At 39.7% G+C, this 19,759-nt stretch overlaps 1 protein-coding gene across 10 annotated transcripts in view; it reads right to left on the bottom strand.

The window, feature by feature from the left end:
• CD86 (CD86 molecule) overlaps window positions 1-19,759 on the bottom strand; it is a 112,898-nt gene that overhangs the window by 25,850 nt on the left and 67,289 nt on the right. For 4 of the 10 annotated variants that reach the window (XM_046003856.1, XM_046003854.1, XM_046003860.1 and 1 more), the window contains 3 exons: window positions 18,939-18,984; window positions 16,724-16,800; window positions 12,299-13,647 (listed from right to left, as the gene is read on the bottom strand). In XM_046003856.1, coding sequence (XP_045859812.1) covers window positions 13,610-13,647; window positions 16,724-16,800; window positions 18,939-18,984 — 161 coding nt within the window. In that variant the 3' untranslated portion in view covers window positions 12,299-13,609. Of the gene's footprint in view, window positions 1-10,875; window positions 10,892-12,298; window positions 13,648-14,637; window positions 16,801-18,938; window positions 18,985-19,759 lie in introns of those variants that run through there. The other 6 variants (XM_046003858.1, XM_046003862.1, XR_006818109.1 and 3 more) reach the window with 5 other exon arrangements.

The raw sequence follows: 19,759 nt of genomic DNA, 5'->3' as shown, positions 1-19,759 counted from the left end.
ATCACACACCCACTAGATTGGCAAAAGTTAAATGGACTGACACCACCAAGATTTGACAAGGATATAGAGTAGGGAAAACTGTCATACATGTTGGTGGGAATTTAAATTGGAATGACAACTTTGGAAGAGTTTGGCTTTATCTAATAATATAGAAACTTACCATGGCCTAGGTCCTTATGTATGAACCCTGGAGACACTTGTTCACAGGTGCACCAGGTCATGTGTGTGAGAAAGTCAACAATGGTATTTTCCATCACAGCTGTACTTGGGAAAAATTCAACTGTCCATCAAGATTAAGTAGATATTTCAGGGCACCTGGGTGGCTCAGTGGGTTAAAGCTTCTGCTTTCGGCTCAGGTCATGATCCCAGATTCCTGGGATCGAGCTCTGCATCAGGCTCTCTGCTCCACAGGGAGCCTGCTTCCTCCTCTTTCTGCCTGCCTCTCTGCCTGCTTGTGACCTTTGTCTGTTGAATAAGTAAATAAAATCTTAAAACAGTAAAAAGATTAAGTAGATTTTTCAAAATGTGCTGAGTCAAAAAAGCCAGTCACAAAGGAATAATACATACTAGTTATAGAATCACTGTTGTACACCTGAAATTAATCTAACATTGCATGTCAACTATACTTCCGTAAAATGTTTTAATTTAAAAAAAGAATACATATTGTATGGTTTCATTTATGTAAAATTCTTGAAAATCAACCTGTTATCTGTAAAGCAATCTATAATGACAAAAAGCAGATCAGTGGTTGTCTGGGGGCCAGGATGGAGGGAAGGGTGAACTGCAAAGGACGTTAGGAATCTTTCGGGAAATGTTCTGAATCTTGGTTTTTGGCAGCAGCTTCATGGGTGTATAAATATGTCAAATCCATCTAATTATACATTTTTTAAGCTTTATTTATTTATTTTAGAGAGGGGGGCAGGGAGAGGCAGAGGGAGAGAGAAACTTAAGCAGACCCTGCACTGAGTGTAGAGCCGCACACACGGCTCCATCTGATGACCCTGAGAGATCACAACCTGAGCCAAAACCAAGAGCCAAATGCTCAAATGACTGTACTACCCAGGAGGCCCTAATTATGCATTTTTATATGGGTACAATTTTTCAGGTTTGCAAATTGATTTAAATAATAATGGACAAGCAAACTATAGCATCAGGGCTGGCCACATCATTTGCCAGGCCCAGTGCCAAATGAAAATGTGGGCACCTTCCAAAAGCAAGAAGAAAGCTTTTTCCTTTCTTCTGTGGTTTCTCTTGACTTGTCATGGTGGTTATGATTTGCTATCTAATGTATGCTTTCCTGGATTCAGGGACATTCATGGAGCAAGTACAGATCCTCTGGTGCAGGCACAAAACCCACCAACTGCTGGGTTACTCTTCCCACCAGCTTCCAGAACTGGCCCCCAAAGTTGAGGCAGTCCTCTCCCCTTCTAATCCACAAAGTATTGAAACTTCCTGAATCAACTGCCTGAAAGTGCAGGTTCCTGGACATGGATGGATGAGAGGTTCGTCTCCATCAAGTTACCTCTAAATTCACCATGGCATTCCCAGTCTAGAGGGATGATTGTCACCATACTCCACCCCCGCCCACACCCAGTATGTAGGACACCCAGTGTGTAGGACACTCTCCTCACCCTCTCTGGGCCCTTGCCCAGACCTCTGATAGGGTGTTAACCATTGCTGCATGGGGCTGGGACAGGAAGCCTGGGAAAACTGGGGTTGGGAGTGGTTGGCTGAAAACCTACTCCAGGAAGATGGCAGGAGGTGGGATCATTCTTGAGCCAAGACTTCAAGCCTGCACCACATGCTGCATTGTTCCATCAAACTTCCCTTACAAAACTAAAATACTAAAATTCAAAGATAAAATTATTAAACCAAGAACAAGTCCTGCTGAGTGTGAGAGCCTGTATGACTCTGGTTGCATGTCCCACAAAGCAGACCTTGTATAGGATATTCATGCAATGGAATAACATGGAGCACACTCATAATACATATAAATCTCACAAACATAATATAGAATAAAGGAAATTAATCACACCTAGAAAACTGTATAGTATAATTTTATTTACATAAAAGTTGGAAACTGAGGGAAACTAATTATGCTGTTTAGGGTACATACATAGGCTATAAAATAATAAATCAAATAAGAAAATTTTATCACAAAGATAAAGATTACCTCCAGATGTGGGGCGATGGTGGGCTTGTGACCTCAGTTTTCTTATCTGTTCTGATCCCTTTTGGTTACGTATGTTAAACAGGACCTCTGAGGGTGGTCCATTTCCTTGCCTCCAGGGGTACCATTTTTAGGAGTCATCTCTAGGGATCAGTGAGGTCCCCTACCTACTGATCCAGTCTTGCTGCCCATCACATTAATTACACCCATTACGTCTGAGGTTTAAGAGCTGCCCCTGCCCTCTAGTATTTCAGCCTTCTGAGGCTTTCTCCACACTTTGGCATCACAGTTCTGACACCTCTACTTCATTTACAATGGGCCATGTTTTTCTCCAATCTTCAAGTGCCATTTCAGTAATATATTAGAAGTTGTCACACAGGATCGTCTTAGGGCCATGTGTTAAATCCTTTGTCTAGATTTTCATTCCTCCTCCCTTTATCCAGCACCTCAGGATTCACTCCCAGGAGTACTTTCCCAGTTCCTGCCAATACATGCCAGCCAGGTCCTTAGCTCTTTTGGTATATTTTCTCTCCTGTTCCTTTAGCAAGCGTCAGAATTCCCAGTCAGGTTTTACCTAGACCTGATATTAATGATGCGTCCCGTAGCCAGATGGAAGTGGGAGCAGACTATAAAGAGGGCAAGAATTGCCTTAAAAATAGGATTGCCAGTGGTGCCTGGGTGGCTCAGTCAGTTAAATGTCCTGCTCTTGGATTTGGCTCAGGTCATGATCTCAGGTCATCTCAGGTCACGGCTCAGGCCGTGACATTGAGCACCACTTCAGGCTCTTGGGCTGGCTGTGGAGCCTGCTTGATGATTTTCTCCCTCTGCACCTCCCACCCCAAATGAATAAATAAATCTTGAGAAAAATGGTGTTGCCAGCTTTAGCAAGTAACAATACAGGATACAGGAGACTGGGATACTAAAAGATTATTCACTGTTTATCTGAAATTCAAATTTAGCTGAGCATTTTGCATCTTATCTGGCAACTCTACTTGTAAAGCACTACCTCCTCAAGATCTCCTTATAGCCTTTAAGCAGCAGGAGAGCAGTATCTTTCAACAGGGGAGACAGCTGGTTAGTTCTATAGGCCTAGAGTGTCAGACAATTTGAAGTTCTCGATTCAGCCTCAACCTAGTCTCCAGCTATTTCTCCCCTCCAGTTGTAGGAAACAGAGTGTCTCTTTACATGTTGTCAAAGAGATACTCTGACGTTTTTACTGTTTAAAATTGTTCATTAATAAAATCGTGATTTTTCTCTCTGCAAAGAATTAGTGAGTTCCAAGAGCTGATTCCATAGTACTTTCTTGCAGTCACTATTGCTCCCATACCCCTCAACTGCCTGAGACAGTAGATCCTAAACTTGTCAGCACACTGACATCACCTGGAAGCTTCTGAAAAGATTGGTGGTGTCCTTCCTCCCAGGAAATTGTGATGTAATTATCTTTGACGTGGTCTGGACTTGGGAATTTTTAGAGATTCTAGGTGACTTTAACGCTAGGACATTGTACCAGTTAATGCATCTTCTTGTGTCTGGATCCCATAATAGCTCACTGCAGGTAAGTTTTAATAATCTACTGCCACAGCATCCAGGCAGTATCAAAACCTAGTGCTCATTGTTATCCAGCTGGTGAATAACTGAACTACAGAAACTCACCTTCAGTTTCTACTTTCTAGAACTGTTCTGGGTAGCAACTGTTTTAAGTAGAGTTCCCTGAAGACAGGCATTCTTATCCATATAACTTGCAGGGAATGCTCTCAGAAAAAGAGAGGAAGGCAGAAATGAGGCAGGAATAAAACCCAGCAAGAACGTGGTCCTAGCTGGAAACTAACTATAGGATCTAATCCTATGGGAAGCTCCTCCAGCAGAGTTAGCGTTGTCTTGAGGCAATGGGGCCCCACCTTTTGTACGCTTATATCAGTTAATCATTGACTGAGGTCTGTCCCCAGAGGGGATGGTGAAGGGCTGGCAATAGCTTCTTAGCTGGGGCCAGGAGTAGGGTGAGGGGAGCAGGGTAAATTTGAAGGATGGCAAAGAGTCAGTAATGAAGATGAACACCATTTTAATGCAACATTTTAAGTTAATCAAAATTAATTAAAAATCATAATGAATAAAATCAAATTTCAAAGATAGAATTAGGGGAGGAAGTTCTTATTTGGCCAAGGGCAAGTCTCAGAGAGAGAGAAGGCGGTTTATGGGTTGTTTAGCATCAACATTCACAGCTCCAGGGGGATGGGTGCATTGTCCAGATAAAGGGAACCTGGATGGGGCACCAACATCCATTACACTACTTCTCCCCCATATAACATTATACTGTATTCCAGTTTGAGTTGACTCCACTCCCCTGGGATTTTGGGGAGTGAGAAGTGAGCAATACTTGGACCTATTTAATAAAGTCAGAAATCCCCGGCCATGGTGATTGGTTCAGGGATGAACTTACGACCCAAACAAATCCAATCAACATTCTCTCAAGAATATTTCTACTGTGGCTAACAAAAAAGATTCTACAGACAACAGAAGCTGGAACTTCTTGTGACCGTCTTTCCTAGCTGTACTGAAAGAATCTTCCTATGATAGGAGAGGAGATCAAAATGCAAAGAAAATCCAAGCCAAAAGGAAGCAGGAGCGAGGATAGGAGTAGCTTGAAGACATTGATTGTACCTTTGGACTCAGCTGGACCAAGACTTTCCATTCTGTGATATATCAGTTAAGAATTGAAAGGCTGACTTAAAAAATAAAAGCAACTTGAGGAATAAGAAAGGGTGGGAGGAGAGAAGAAGAGGGAGTGAGAGAGAAAAACTATTGGCTCACTTAACCAAAGGTGTGGCTGGAAACAGGGTCTGCAGGACATCACCATGATCTAGCCATCTCTTGGATCTGCTTTCTTGGGACTGGCTCCATCTTCAGGTTAAGCATGAATCAAACAATAAGCTGAGGGAGAAATACTCTCGTTTCCTCAAAACCCCTTTTGAGGGTACCCTTTTGGCAGTAGTTCCATGATTCCTAGATACTCTTCTCTGAATTCTTTCTTTAGAAATTATTTCATAGTATTCTCAGTTTTCTTTGCCAATTCTGTCCTCGTGATCACTTATACCTGTCTCTTAATGTAGGACTACACCTCCTCATCCTGTCCCAATACAGTAAAATACTTGTTCATTGCTTCGCTCATACTTTTCCCCGCTTCTCTAAATTCAGATACTACCTTACTTCACCATGCTTTCCTTTTAGTGTTCTCTTCTCAAACAAGTTCTTAAACTTCTGCAAGATGATGCAGCCTTTCTTTCTTCTTCCCAAGGTGGTTAACATAGTGCCAGACATCTGGTATGCTCAGTAAATAGCTAGGATAACGATGATGACGGTGATGACAATGATAGCAATGATGCAACATCCCTTCCTTACATTGTTTTGGGATGATTTGACCAAACCAATGTTTAAGACCCCGATTCAATGTTTTCTTTATAACTTACCTGTACTTCTGCTACAAATAAACTACATCTAGTAAGTTCTGAATGTAAGCAATTACTCAAGAAGAACGAAATTCTTAAAATTTTCATTGACATGTCATCTTGTTTCTATAAGTCTTGCTACAATATTTTTTTTCTGGTCAAGACTCTTTGAAGCCTAAGGACACTGGCATACGTTAATATGCATGCCTGGTTTCAGCACAGGAATACAATTTAATTTTAGCATTAAAAAAAGCATTCCTTTTTTTTTCTTTCTAAATTGATAATGAGAGTCTCAAACTCTGAGATAATGACTCTAAGAGGATGCAACAAATAAATAGAAAAGTCAAGGAAAAGTAAATCAGTAAAGAAACCCACCATGTTTTGATTGTTTGGGTTTGGTTTGGGGGTTTTTGTTTGTTTGTTTGTTTTTAAGATTTTATTTACTTATTTGACAGAGAGATCACAAGCAGACAGAGAGGCAGGCAGAGAGAGAGAGAGAGAGAAGCAGGCTCTCCGCTGGGCAGAGAGCCTGATGCGGGACTCCATCCCAGGACCCTGAGATCATGACCTGAGCTGAAGGCAGCGGCTTAACCCACTGAGCCACCCAGGCGCCCCTGTTTGTTTGTTTTTAATGGAATAGACTTGATATTTTCCCATCAAGTGGATACAGCTCACCTATTCTACAAAGGTTGTGAGGCTTGAAGCCTAAGGGCACATACTTGATGTGTGCAATTAAAAGTGGCAGGTGGACTGGTGAAAACAGCATGTAACTAGTTTGTATTGCCAGTCAGCATGGCAAAACTACCCTGGCATGTTCTAATAAGAACCTTCAGATATATGCTGTGAGTTGCAAATATGAACCTAAAGAGTTCATACCGATTATTTGGTAGCCAGTGCTCTGGAAGCAAAGAGCCTCTGCTTCCTGCTCCATGTCTTTTGTGTCTCATTTCTGAAATTACTTTTGCTCAACCCCCGTACTGGATCTGTGAAATAGAAAAGGATCTTTTCATCTTGGTGACTACATCAAAGACTGTGATTTATATATTTATTAATTTTTTTGAAAGATAACAGTATTATTACTGAATATTTAAAGTTTCCATTTTATTAAAGAATCTAGGTCTTTTTCTTTCCTTAAATTTTAATTCTAGTGTAGTTAACATACAGTGTTGTATCAGTCGCACGTGTACAATAGAGTGACTCAACATTTCTATATGTTATTTAATGCTTATGAAGGTAAGTATATTCTTTTTTTTTCATTTTATTTTGTTTTATTTCTTTTCAGTGTTCCAAAATTCATTGTTTATGCACCGCACCAGTGCTCCATGCAATAGGTAAGTGTACTCTTAATCTCCTTCACCTATTTCATCCCTTCCCTACCTCCCCTCGGGTGACCATCTATTCTCTATAGTTAAGGGTTTGTTTTTTGGTTTGCCTCTTTTTTTTTTCTTTGTTCATTTGTTTTTTAAATTCCACATATGAGTGAACTCACGTATTTGTCTTTCTCTGATTGGCCAAATTCATTTAGCATTATCCTCTCTAGTTCCATCCATGTCATTTCAAATGACAAGATTTTGTTCATTTTTATGGCTTAATAATATTCCATTACATATAATAGAATATTATATAATGGAATATATATATATATGTATATATATATCACATCTTCTTTATTCATCTATCAATGGACATGAGCTTCTTCCATTATTTGGCTATTGTAAATATGCTGCAATAAATAAGCATCCATCTTTTTGAATTAGTGTTTTCATTTCCTTTATGTAAATATCCAGTAGTGGAATTACTGGATCATATGGTAGATCTACTTTTAATTTTTTGTGGAACTTCCATACTGTTTTCCACAGTGACTATACCAGTTACCAGTTTGCATTCTCACCAACAGTGCGTGAGTGTTCTTTTCTTTCTACATCCTCATCAACTTGCTTCTTGTGTTTTGGATTTTAGCCATTCTGACAGGTGTGGGGTGATATATCATTGTAGGTTTTTTTTTTTTTTTAAGATTTTATTTATTTGACAGAGATCACACGTAGACAGAGAGGCAGGCAGAGGGGAGGGGGGAAGAAGGCTCCCTGCTGAGCAGAGAGCCCGATGTGGGGCTCAATTCCAGAACCCCTGGATCATGACCTGAGCTGAAGGCAGAGTCTTTAACCCACTGAATCACCCAGGCGCCCCACTCATTGTAGTTTTGATTTGTATTTCCCTGATGATGAGTGATGTTGAACATCTTTTCATGTGTCTGTTGGTCATCTGTATGTCTTCTTTGGAGAAATGTCTGTTCATATCTTCTGCCTATTTTTGAAAAAAGATTTTATTTTTTTATTTACTTGAGAAAGAGAGAGTGGAGAGAGGGACAGAGGGAGAGGGAGAGTGAAAATCTAAAGAAGACTCCACACTGTGTGCAGAGCACAACACGGGGCTCCAACTCATGACCCTGAGATTGTGACCTGAGCTGAAATCAAGAGTCAGATATTTAATGCAATGAGCCACCCAGGTGTCCCTCTTCTGCCCATTTTTAAATTGGATTTTTTGTTTTTTGGTGTTGAGTTTTAGAAGTTCTATATTTTGATACTAATGCTTTATCACATACATCGTTTGCAAATATCTTCTCATTCCATAGATTGTCTTTTAGTTTTGTTGATTGTTTCCTTCACTGTGCAGAAGCTTTATATTTTGATGTAGTCTCAGTAGTTTATTTGCTTTCTATATTTTTTCCATGTCTAATAGACTGCTAGGACAATTTAGTGACTTTTTACTTTGTACTCTCCATACTTTGGAAACACAGTGTGTAACCTCAGGAGCAGTGTCATACAATCAGATCATGGGAAAAGAAGTCACTTTGCCTCATGCAGTGGGTAGGAGTAAACGGGCACTACCGCCGTGGTGGAGAGCTCCTTTCTGAAATAACGTCACATATATTTTTAAAGGGCTTTTTTTCACAATAAAACATTTAAAAAGCAGTAAGTACTCTAATCTTTGTCATGGTACACTTGTTTATAAAAAATACCACATTGTTCTTGTGTATATGTGAATAGGGAACAATGTAAAGGGTGCCAGGATGAAGAAGGCACCAGTACTTAGTTTTCTCTGAAGACATCATTAGTAAACAGCCTTGACCCAAGCCACATGATCTATTGTTCCCCCAACTCTGTGATTCTGATTTAGACTTTACAGGTGTGGGGTCCTACAAAAACTAAGATGTATTCTCCTCATTCTCTTAAGACAATTTATTGATTGCTATAGCAGAAGTGTAGGTTAATAGGAAATAATTTGAGAAGTGGGAAATCTTATGTGCTTTATAAGACGTGTAAACTACTGATTCTGATCTCTTTGCCATTTCATTCATTATCTGTGCCTTTTATCCTTAATTCTTGTTAACGTGCTGCTTGCAGACAAATATTTTCTTAGGAAATGTATAAGGAACAGACAACAATAACTGCTCACATAATTAGAAGTGTTTTATTACATGCTAGCAAACTTAAAGTGTAGCAAGGCTCAGAAATGTCGCTATAAACAGAAACTTTTCCTTTTCTATTCATTTTAGCCTTGCCACCTCCCTACCCATCTCTGAGTGAGTCTTTGTTTTCTGTTTCCACATCTCTCTAGACCCTGCTTCTCAATTTCTGTGGTATCCGGCTTCTACCTCCCATGAGGGCCAAGAACTATTTGAGTTCTTCTAAGCTCTAAAATTATATGATTCCATGAAATGAGAGGTTTTACTTAAGTTAATGAGGATGTCTACTAAAATTAAGGATTAGATACAGGGCACACCTTTACCTCCTGTGTAGGGCCATGTGACTGTAATCCTGCTTCCTGTTGGCTGGGAAGATCTGGTCTGGTGTGACTGCTCTGAAATAATGGGCTCAGAAGGCTGAGATGGGTCAAGGGATGATTATCCTGGGTGGCCAGAGGCAGCTTTTTTAGGGAGTGAAACCAAGTCATACTTAAAGTGAGGAAACTAAGATTTTAACCTGGGAGAAGGAAATGATTGTCAGGTCTAAGTGGTATGGCAAGGACAGGAGGTAATCGGGTGGTCAAAAGCCAAATCTAGGATGGTTAGGAGAAGTTGGCATGTAGAGCATGAAACTACCCGGATCGAGTGGTTTAAGACTAAGGCTGTGTGTAACAAAATAGCACTTGCTTATTTGGTGGCTTGAAGTCCTCTGGGGAAACTTGCAGTTCCTCCATGTATTGGCCAATGACCAAAATCATGGAGCTTGGAAAGGAAGGAAAGTTTTAGGATAGGAATGAATTATTGCTGGAAGGGGTATTCTGTTATCCAAGGATATGTGTAGTCATTAGGTATGTGACCCAGCAGAGGTAGTGGTATTTGAGCCAGGCTTTAATGATGAACAAGAGTCCAATAAACAGAGGAAGATGGGGAGAAATTTTCCAGAGATACAGAATAGCATAAATGGAAATAGCCTGGATAATACAGGGTGTATTTCAGAAATTATTAGTAGTTAAATCTGGCAGTATCATGGTTTTCCAATATGATGAGAAGAGGGGAAAAATAAAATTGGTAAAGAGTTGAGTTAGTTTCAAGTCACATTGTTGATGACTTAGATATTAGACTGAAAGCACTCAATGGTAGAGTCCTAGAATAGTGGAGTTTCAGGTACAATGGTAGATTAAATACACACATCTAATTCTATTACTTTCTGAAATTCCACTAAAATTAAAGAAAAATTATTTTTTAAATTTAAGTGGAAAAATTTAACAGTACAAGAATAGGAAAGGAGACGACAGTTTGGAATCTGAAAAATAGATGGACGAGTGATAACTAACTTAATAAGGCCAGACAACCAAGTCTTATCTCTCAGTACAGAAACCCAAGAAACAATCCAGTTTATATTCCAGAATCATCAAAAGCCTCAGGAACTGGCAGAACTGAGAACAAATTGAGGGTGAAATTTGGGTGGAAAGATAAGGGCCAAAATAAGGAAGACTGGGTAAAATTTGTTTGACAGTAAGTTAAGGCTGAGCTCTCCTTTCTCACCACACATCACTGGATAACTGCCCTCTCCCACTCTGGCAGAAGACTAGAGTCTCATTCTCTGGAAAGGGTAAAGCAGAAAGAGTTTCAACTGGGAAATATCTCACACATTTGAGGATGGAGTTGCCATACTGAAAGCATATAGAAAAAGTACATTTATTCATACTGAATAAAGCCTGCAGAAACCCCACCACTATCACATGTGTGTGCGCGCGCGTGCGCGCACACAGACACACACAGACACAGACACACACACACACACACACACACCTCTTTTCTTTCACTCGGCTCCCAAAGTGCTGACAGACAAACTGCTACCTTCCAGGCAAGATATTGGAAAACCACCAGCAGAAGAGGAAAGATTTAAATATGGTTTCCCAGCCTGGGCTCACCTAGGTACCTTTACTCTAATGCTAAAGTTAACAAGTTCATCCACAGACTTAGATCCTCCAAACAAATTTTTAATTCCTTACACTTAATCACGAACAGACACTCAAGCATCATCAGGCATCTGAAGAATCCTCCAACGTGGATGATAGAGACCAAAGCAAGCAAACCACAAGAAACAACTTGGAGGACAGAGATAAGGTAGGAGAAATAGACTTAAACAACCTATCATTAACATCTTCAGAGAGTCAAAAGATGATATGCAACAATTAAGAACAGACTCTTTGTAGAAACATTCAGAGAACAAAAAGAGCTCTTGAAAATTAAAATATGATAGCAGAATACAACAGAAGGTTTGGAAGATAAGCTTGAGGAAATCTTTAAGAAATAGAACAAAAGACAGAAAGACGGAAAAGAGGAGAGAAAGGTAAGAAAATGGGAGGATCAGTCTAGGAGATCCAATATTGGAATCCATGTCTTAGAATGAGAGACCAGTGAAATACAGGAGAAAAATTAATCAACAAAATAATTCAGGAAAATTTCCCTAGAGTGAAGGACATTTTCAGATATAAAGGCCACCTCAGTGTAAATCACAGTAGATGAATAGGCATATCATTACAAAATTTAAGAGCACTGAACATAGAGAGAAGATCTTAAAAGCTTCCATGTAAGAAGATAAGGAGTCAGAATTTCTATAGCTTTCTTAAGAACAACACTGGAAACTAGAAACAGTGGAAATTATTTTCAATCATAAATTCCATATTAAGACAAATGATTAATAAAGTAGAAAAATAGGGTAAAGACATATTCAGATACACAAAATCTCATTAAATTAATTTCCCATATGTCCTTCTTCACAAAGTTACTGGCATATTGTACCAGCAAAGTGAGGACGTAAATAAAGAAAGACAAAAAAAATGACACACAGGAAATAGGAGATCCAGTTCAGGGTGACTGCTGTTGACCAGAACTAGGGTATAATTTGTTCAAATTGGAGAGGCTTAAAAATTTGTGTCTAAAGAGATGCCCGGGTGGCTTAGCTCATTAAGTAACCGACTCTGAGTTTCCGCTCGGGTCATGATCTCAGGCTTGTGAAACTGAGCCTCCTGTTGGGCTCCTGTGCTGGGTTTGGAGCCAGCTTGAGATTTGCTCTCTCCCTCTGCCCCTTCCCCCAGGCCCTCCCCCCACTGCTTGCACATGTTCTCTCTTAAAAAAAAAATGTGTCTAAGAATAGTGCAAGACTCCACATCTGTAAGTATTTTTTCTTATGGAGTGAACAGGCAGACATGGTGAAAGCCAATGGAATCTCACTTTTATTATAAGATGCACAATAATGCTGGTATATGGGTGAGGCTAAAAACAGATACAATAATGTTTTTAACATGAAGGATTATACTGAAGGCTGGTTTCTCTCTTGTCTTAGCAAAAGTCTTATGTTTAGGCTGTTTAGTTAGGTGTAGAATAAAACCAAATCTACCTGAATAAGGGAGAAAATGTGTACACACACATGCACACACACATTTATCTATGTATATGTATATACGTATGTTCACTATTTTTATGTATGTATATGCGCGCGCGCGCACACACACACACACACACAGAGGCATAGTGTGTCTATGGAAAGATACATAAGAACCTGGAGATCATAGTTGCCTCTGCGTGGCTAGGGAAAAGGAATGTGAGACGACCTTTTTTCTTCACATTTATCTGCTTGTTCCTTTTGATGATTTGGACAAAAGGCAGGATAAGAGAGAGAGTACACTGGGATCAGTTGGGTAGCGATAGCCATGCTCTTATACTCTTATATTGAGGAAATAAGTACCCAAATGACAAAAGAAACTGGTTGCTGATGTCAGAGGAATATTTGCTTGGTCTTGTGATAACCAAATGTGGCAGGAAAGTGGGGTGGCAGTGGGTCCTGAGGGAGTGGTTGGAGGGGAGTAGTCAGAGATGACTCTTTGCTTTCCAGCCCAGGTTAACAAATGTGAGAACAGTGAGTGGATAAAATTGACTTCAGAATGTCAGAGAGAGGAGGGTGGATTGCAAAAGAGTAAGTGGTAGGGGTGGAGGGGGAGGAGTTGGAGGCAGCAGTTGTAGTTCCCTTTTCCCCTGAGCACAAACTCGTTTATTTATTTATTTATTTTTGGTTTGCCAGTTCTTCTTCAATGATGAATATAAAAACTTTTCACATCTAAACTTTCAGCATGGCAAATAGTTTCTTCTTAAATTTATTGTCTTAAAGTCCATTTAGTTTCTCAACCCTTTGGGAAGAGTGGAAGAAATATGATTAAAATTTCTCCATCTACACAAATTTTACTGTGTCTTTTTTTAATTTAAATTCAACTAATTAACGTATAATGTATTATTAGTTTCAGAGGTAGAGGTCAGTGATTCATCAGTCTTATATATACCCAGTGCTCATTACATCACGTGCCAAAAACTCATTTCTGTTGACCATATCATGTGCCTTATCACCCACAGCTTCTGGCCTTATGAGCTGATGAAATGGCTTCTGGAAAACTCAGTGATGCATTCCCTGGAGGCACCACCTCAGAGGGCTGGTGGTGGGGACTGCAGTGCAGGATGTGGTGTAGGCGCTTAATCAGCAACCAGCCAAAGTGTTGTCTCTTCTATGGCTGGGAAACAAAGAGGTAGAAAGAGTGAGGCTTTTGCAAACCTTTCCCCAGCTCTGTCACTTACTAAGTTAGTGACCTTGGGTTAATCACTTTGACCTGTCCATGTCTAGGTTTCCTCATCAGCGAAATGATCATACTATCCCCACACCTGCATTACAGGGTCATTGTGAGGAATAAATGGGACAATGAGTTTAACAGTTTAGAAGAGTCCCTGATACAAGGTGAGTACCAGGAATGTTAACTTTGATAACCTTTCTTGGCTTTTCTTTCCCCAGATTTGGAACATAGAAAATCTAGAGAATTTAACATAAAAAGGAGGGATGCTTTCACCAGAGGCACATTATGTTTCATTCAGTCTTTGAACAAATAGTTTTGAGGTACTCTTAGGTGCCCAAGATTCATTTGTAAAGAAATTAGATACCTTGGTGCTCTCACAGAGCCTGGAGTTTTCTTTTTTCCAGAATTTTCCTGGGTCTTCTCACATGCCATATATATGCATTACATGTAGCAATATATGTTAAGTGCATGCTATATGCTAAGTGCATATATATATATATATATATATATACATGTATTTACTTTTAGTTCAGGTATAATAGGCATATAACTTTGTATGAATTTTAAGTGTACAACATAATAACTTGATATATGCGTATATTGTGAAATGATCGACACAGTAAGTTTAGATAACATCCGTCACCACACATAGGTACAAATTTTTTTTTTCTTATGATGAGAACTTTTAAGATTTACTTTTTTTTTTTTTTAAAGATTTTATTTATTTATTTGACAGAGAGAAATCACAAGAGAGGCAGGCAGAGAGAGAGGAAGGGAAGCAGGCTCTCCACTGAGCAGAGAGCCCGATGTGGGCTCTCCACTGAGCGGAGAGCCCGATGCGGGACTCGATCCCAGGACCCTGAGATCATGACCTGAGCTGAAGGCAGCGGCTTAACCCACTGAGCCACCCAGGCGCCCTAAGATTTACTTTTTTGGCAACTTTAGAAATATACAGTATAGTTATATGCATTCATTTTGTAATCAAGGTATTTTAAGGAATATTTTACATTAAGCTTTTGTTTAATGCACATATGAGAACATAATTTAAAATTATAGAATTTAAAAAGTTACAAACTGAAAAGCAAGTATCGCTTTCTTAACTCCAAATTTCCCAGTTATCTCCAGAAAGAATCTCCTTTGTTTGATTTTTTTATGCCTCATAACTAAGATAAACATTTAGAATCATATAAGCCCCTCTTTCTTATGTAATAGGTAAGGGAAAAGGGAAGAGGAGAGGGTTTGGGATGAGCCAGAGGCCTCTTGCCAGGGTGACCGGAGAATGAGGTTTCCATGGAGAAGTTAAGAGGGAGGAAGTACATTAGGAGGATAGAGGAGGTAATGTCAGACTATAAGGGTTGAGTAGTTCTGTTGAAGTAAAAGCAGAAAATGGAGACTTTTAAATCAATTTAAGAAAAATTTATTTAGAGCTCACTGTATAAAACATGTTAGGAACCAACAAGATGCTCAGAGCCTAATGAAAGCAGAGGCAAGGCACAACACACAAATGGTGATATTAAAAGGCAAGCATGGCTAGCACAGCTGTCTACAATCTTCTAGGTTCCTTTATGTAGAATAAGAAGAAATATTTCTGTGGGTTGGGCCTCCCAAAGTTCTTTCTGGGTTTGGACTGAGACTGCTCCATCCGTTAGTGATACTGCCCTAGAGCCAGGCTTACCCAACTCATTTCTACTGCGCTAGCATAGTCCTCTTGTCCACCCAGTTTTCCCATCGTTGAGAATGACACAGACAGTCCTCAGACACAAATTTGCGGGCCCTGCTCTGGGCCAGTTGATCCCTTCCTAGAACACCTGCCAACCATGTTGGCCTCTGGATGATTTGCATCTTGGTCCTCCTAATTCCACTCTAGATCCTTCTCTCTCAGCCATGAGTTGGAAGAATCCTAAGCCTCCTTCCATTTATCCCATATCAAGATGATAGCTCCTCCTCCCTGGCTCCGCCTCTAGCCAGATGGAACATCACAATAATTGAATATTATCCAAACTTCTCACCAAACACTAGAGATGGTGCTGTCTGTCTTAAGTCCTTTTGGACAGTCTGTTCACTTTTTGCTTGCTGAAGCTAGACAGATAGGACATTCATGTGCATCTCTGTTGGTTAAGAGCTTTCCTTTCCTTTTTTTTTTTTTTCCCTTTCTCTCTTTTGAGTATTGTGATCTCTCAATTGGCTCTTGAACAGTTGCCCTGGGCCATCATCTCAGTCATTTCTTTCAAGAAGAGAAGTAGAGTTCACAGTGCATGGTGCTTTCCTGCTTTAGCTCTCTGCTAAGACTTACCAGTAGCTTGCTGGGCAGCTGGATCCTCCTCAGATTAGCAGCAGCCCAGATAGAAGTGGCTCCAGGGTTCAGAGCGGGTTCTATCTCCATTGTTCCTAATTTTCCAAAATTTGAATTGGCCTGCTCATTGTTGTCAGTCCAACAAAATACCATTTTCCTACTGATCCTCACAGAGCACTGGGTAGACTTTTCTCAAGGCATAGTAATTGAAGTACACATGATTAAGGTGCACATCTCTTTATGTTTCAAAATATTACTAGCAACACTGTAAAGCCATAACATACTTAACTCCCACCCAGACTGAAGAGGTAGTCACAAATATGCAAGATGGAATGAGGTGCTGTTTTAGAATTAAGTACAGATAAAAGCCATTATTCTAGTAATTGAGAGTTCTACATAAAACACAATTTATAAAATTAAGAAAAGAAGACTGAATCTGAAACATGAGGTGTTAGTCTTAAACATTAGTCCTGAGCCAGGAGCCAGTCAGGTGAGCTTGGGCCACAAGTGTGCTCTGAAATGAAAAGAAGCTTAAAATCTGCTCCTGGCATAGGGAGCAGAACTGGCATTGTAGGGAGGCTCTCTCCCTTAGAGAGAGTCCTGGAGCCCCGGCTATTTTTAATGGTAATAATAATAGTAATGGACAAGAAAAAAGGCAAGCCAAAATTTGAAAGTGAAGGCATATAAACAATGGATGGTTGGACTTTAATTAAAAATGTGTAGTACTTTGGTCGCCTGAGGTTGTCTTCGAAATGTTAACACACTGGGCCTCATCAGATCTTTCAGGTACATGGTATTGTACTCTGGAAAAACAATAACAGAAAAGGAATTGGGTGAGATTTCATAATAGAGCCACTTCCTTTTTCTAGATTTCAGTGAGAGGGCAGAATACAGGAGCCATTGAAATAGCAACCAGGAGAAACAAACTGTTGAAGAGAGAGGTAGAGAAGTGCTGTTCATGCTTCCTTCAATTAACTACCCTTTATTTTCGTCTGGATCTGCCCCTGCCGTATGTTGATTACTTGCTGCCTTCTCCCTGCAGGCTCTTCTGGACTATATCTGAACTGAGTCTAGGAGGGCAGGCAAGATCTTAGCACCTGCGCTCACCATCCAGGATTCCTAGACTCAGCAGCGTGCATAACAGCTGGGCACTCTGGGGCTGTTAACCCTGGGGTTGTGACTGTATCTTTGTGAACAAGATTTTGACTTCAGTCTGCCTGACCCTATGGCTGTGTGTTCAGAGCCCTGATATTCTTGAGAACCTGCTCCTCAGGGAGGATGGAGGTACAGATAATCTGCTTTCATCATGTTGTGAAAGGACTGATTGCCAGGAATTTTTATGTATTCCTTCATGCATACATTCACTCTTTCAACAAATATTTATTACAATAGCCAAGGTATGGAAACAGCCTAAGTGTCCATTGATAGATGAATGGATAAAAAAATTGTGGCATATACATGTAGTGGAATATGATTCAGCCGTAAAAATGAATGAGATTTCACCATTTGTGACATCATGGATGGACTTTGGAACATTATGATAAGGGAAATAAGTCAGACAGAGAGAGACAAATACTGTATGATCTCTCATATATCTGGAATCTAAAAATAAATAATAAAAACCCACTTCAGAGACACTTCATAGACAGAGGAGATTCGTGGTTGCCAGAAGTGGGGGATGAGGGGTGGGAGAATGGGTGAACTTTTTTTGTTTTTAGCCTGAATAAACTGAATTTAAAAACAAATAAAACTTGAACTCTTAAAGAAAAGTACCTCATCACATTTTGTCTTCTAGAGCCCCTAGTAGTGGACAAAAGAGAATATAAAGAAAAGGATATACATATTTCCCCTGTGCCATATTTAGGATTGCTTATTTGGATTTGATTAGGTAAATAATCTACAAAGTAAGTAAGTAAATGAAAAATAAATAAAAATCAAACAACTTATAATATTGCTCAGCTGAAATGTAAGAGAAGCTAAACCTTCATGAATAGCACTTACGTTTCCATAAAACTCTTTTCAACGTGTTATATATTTATCAAACCACTACAGTGCAAATTTTCTGAGTAAGTCCTGTTGTCTGTAAACCAGGAGATGCCATGAAATTACACCTACAGAAAATTGTTAGTATTATAAAAAGACTACTTTCTATGGAATTAAAAATATCTGCTGCTACAGTTTCACAGTAGAAGAAAATTTATTAAGCTCCTACTATATGCCAGGCACTGTGCTAGGTGCTAGCAGCACAATGATAACCTTAACTGATATGATCTCTACTCTCTATAAAGTTTGGTATAGTTCATAGAGTTTAATGGATAAACTGTATGGGTAAACTTTACTGTAACTGTAATTACACAAAAATGTAAGTATTACCTCGTGTTATGGAGAAAAAGCAGAAGAATCCATATGACACAATAACAGTAACATATTTTAGTTTAAGAAAGGGTTTTTTTTTTTTTTTTAGTTGTGCAGCTTGAACCAAGAGCTGAAGAATGAGGTAAAGAAGTGGCCAAAGAACATTCTAAGCAGAGGACGCAGCGGACGCAAAGACACTGCAACTAAAGGGATCATGCTATCACTCCTCACTTACTTATTTGTTCATTCCACACAGGTAGGATTCCCACGAGTCCGGGCACCAGGATAGGTACTGGGGTTATCATGGTGAATAATATACAGCTCATGCACACAAAACAGACCCATTTGGTATTAAATTTTTAATTTTCCTTGACTCAGCTTGCCGTGCCACTTGAGCCTTGTGTATTGGACATCCTGCCATCCATTTATAGCTAGAACATTTCCTTCCAGATCCTAGCTTTCCTTTCCTTCTCCATTAGTTCACGTTTGTTGAGGTGTCAGCATGCCTCAGACTTAACTGATGGTCAACTTATAGATCCTCTGGAGATTGTACCTCTTTCAGCAGTGTTGTAAGGTCAGGACTCACCTTTCCTTGGTCTGTTCACTCTCTTTTCTCCCCACTTTGTTGGTTTCTGAAAGAGACCAAAACAACTTCAGAAAATGTATTGCCTGTAGATAGTAAAAGAGGGGAAGTTTGAAGAGAATTCAAAACCCTAGGACTCAGAGAGAAATCATTGTGTCCATATATGTGAAACAGATGCTACCTGATGCAACTAAGGTTTTTTGCACCCAAAAAGCAAATGCCTTCCTTTATTCACTGTGGAAATAAGTTTTTCACTTACAGCTCTATTCTTTACTAAAATAAAAATACTGCTGGGAGGGGTAACGCACTTAGTTTTAGCTATCATTTAGTGATTGGAAAAGTTTTCAGTCCTTTTCTGAAAGTAAGGTCTAGAAGGGGGAAGAAAAGTAAATCTGGAAATGTTGATGCCCAAATGGGTGAGTCAGCTGGCACTACCAGTATAACAGGGGGTGGCATGGATGGGCCCAAGTGGGAAATCTCTAACTGGCTAGACCTCCCAAAGCCCGAGTTGCTATTGGTATGGGCTTACCACTGAAGCAGCTTGAGGTTTAAATTCTTTTGGTTGACTGTTATGATGATGGTTTTGTCCAACTCAGAGCCTTGCAGCAAGGGTTGTTAACCTGGGTGTCCATGCAGGACTTTAGGGAGGGAAACAACACCTTTGATGGTTTTTGAATACTTACTACTTTTGGCAGTTTTCAGGTGTGTGCACATGTGTGTGCTTAAAAATAATCAGATTTATTGAGGTATAATTAATACCTAATAATTTCCTGTATAGATTTTGGTGAGTTTAGCAAATGCATACCCTCATGTAACTATCACCG

Source organism: Meles meles, chromosome 4 (genome assembly GCF_922984935.1).
Source record: "Meles meles chromosome 4, mMelMel3.1 paternal haplotype, whole genome shotgun sequence".
Classification (NCBI taxonomy): Eukaryota; Metazoa; Chordata; class Mammalia; order Carnivora; family Mustelidae; genus Meles; species Meles meles.
The sequence above is the reverse complement of the archived record's forward strand: the minus strand, read 5'-3'. Positions and strand labels throughout refer to the sequence as shown.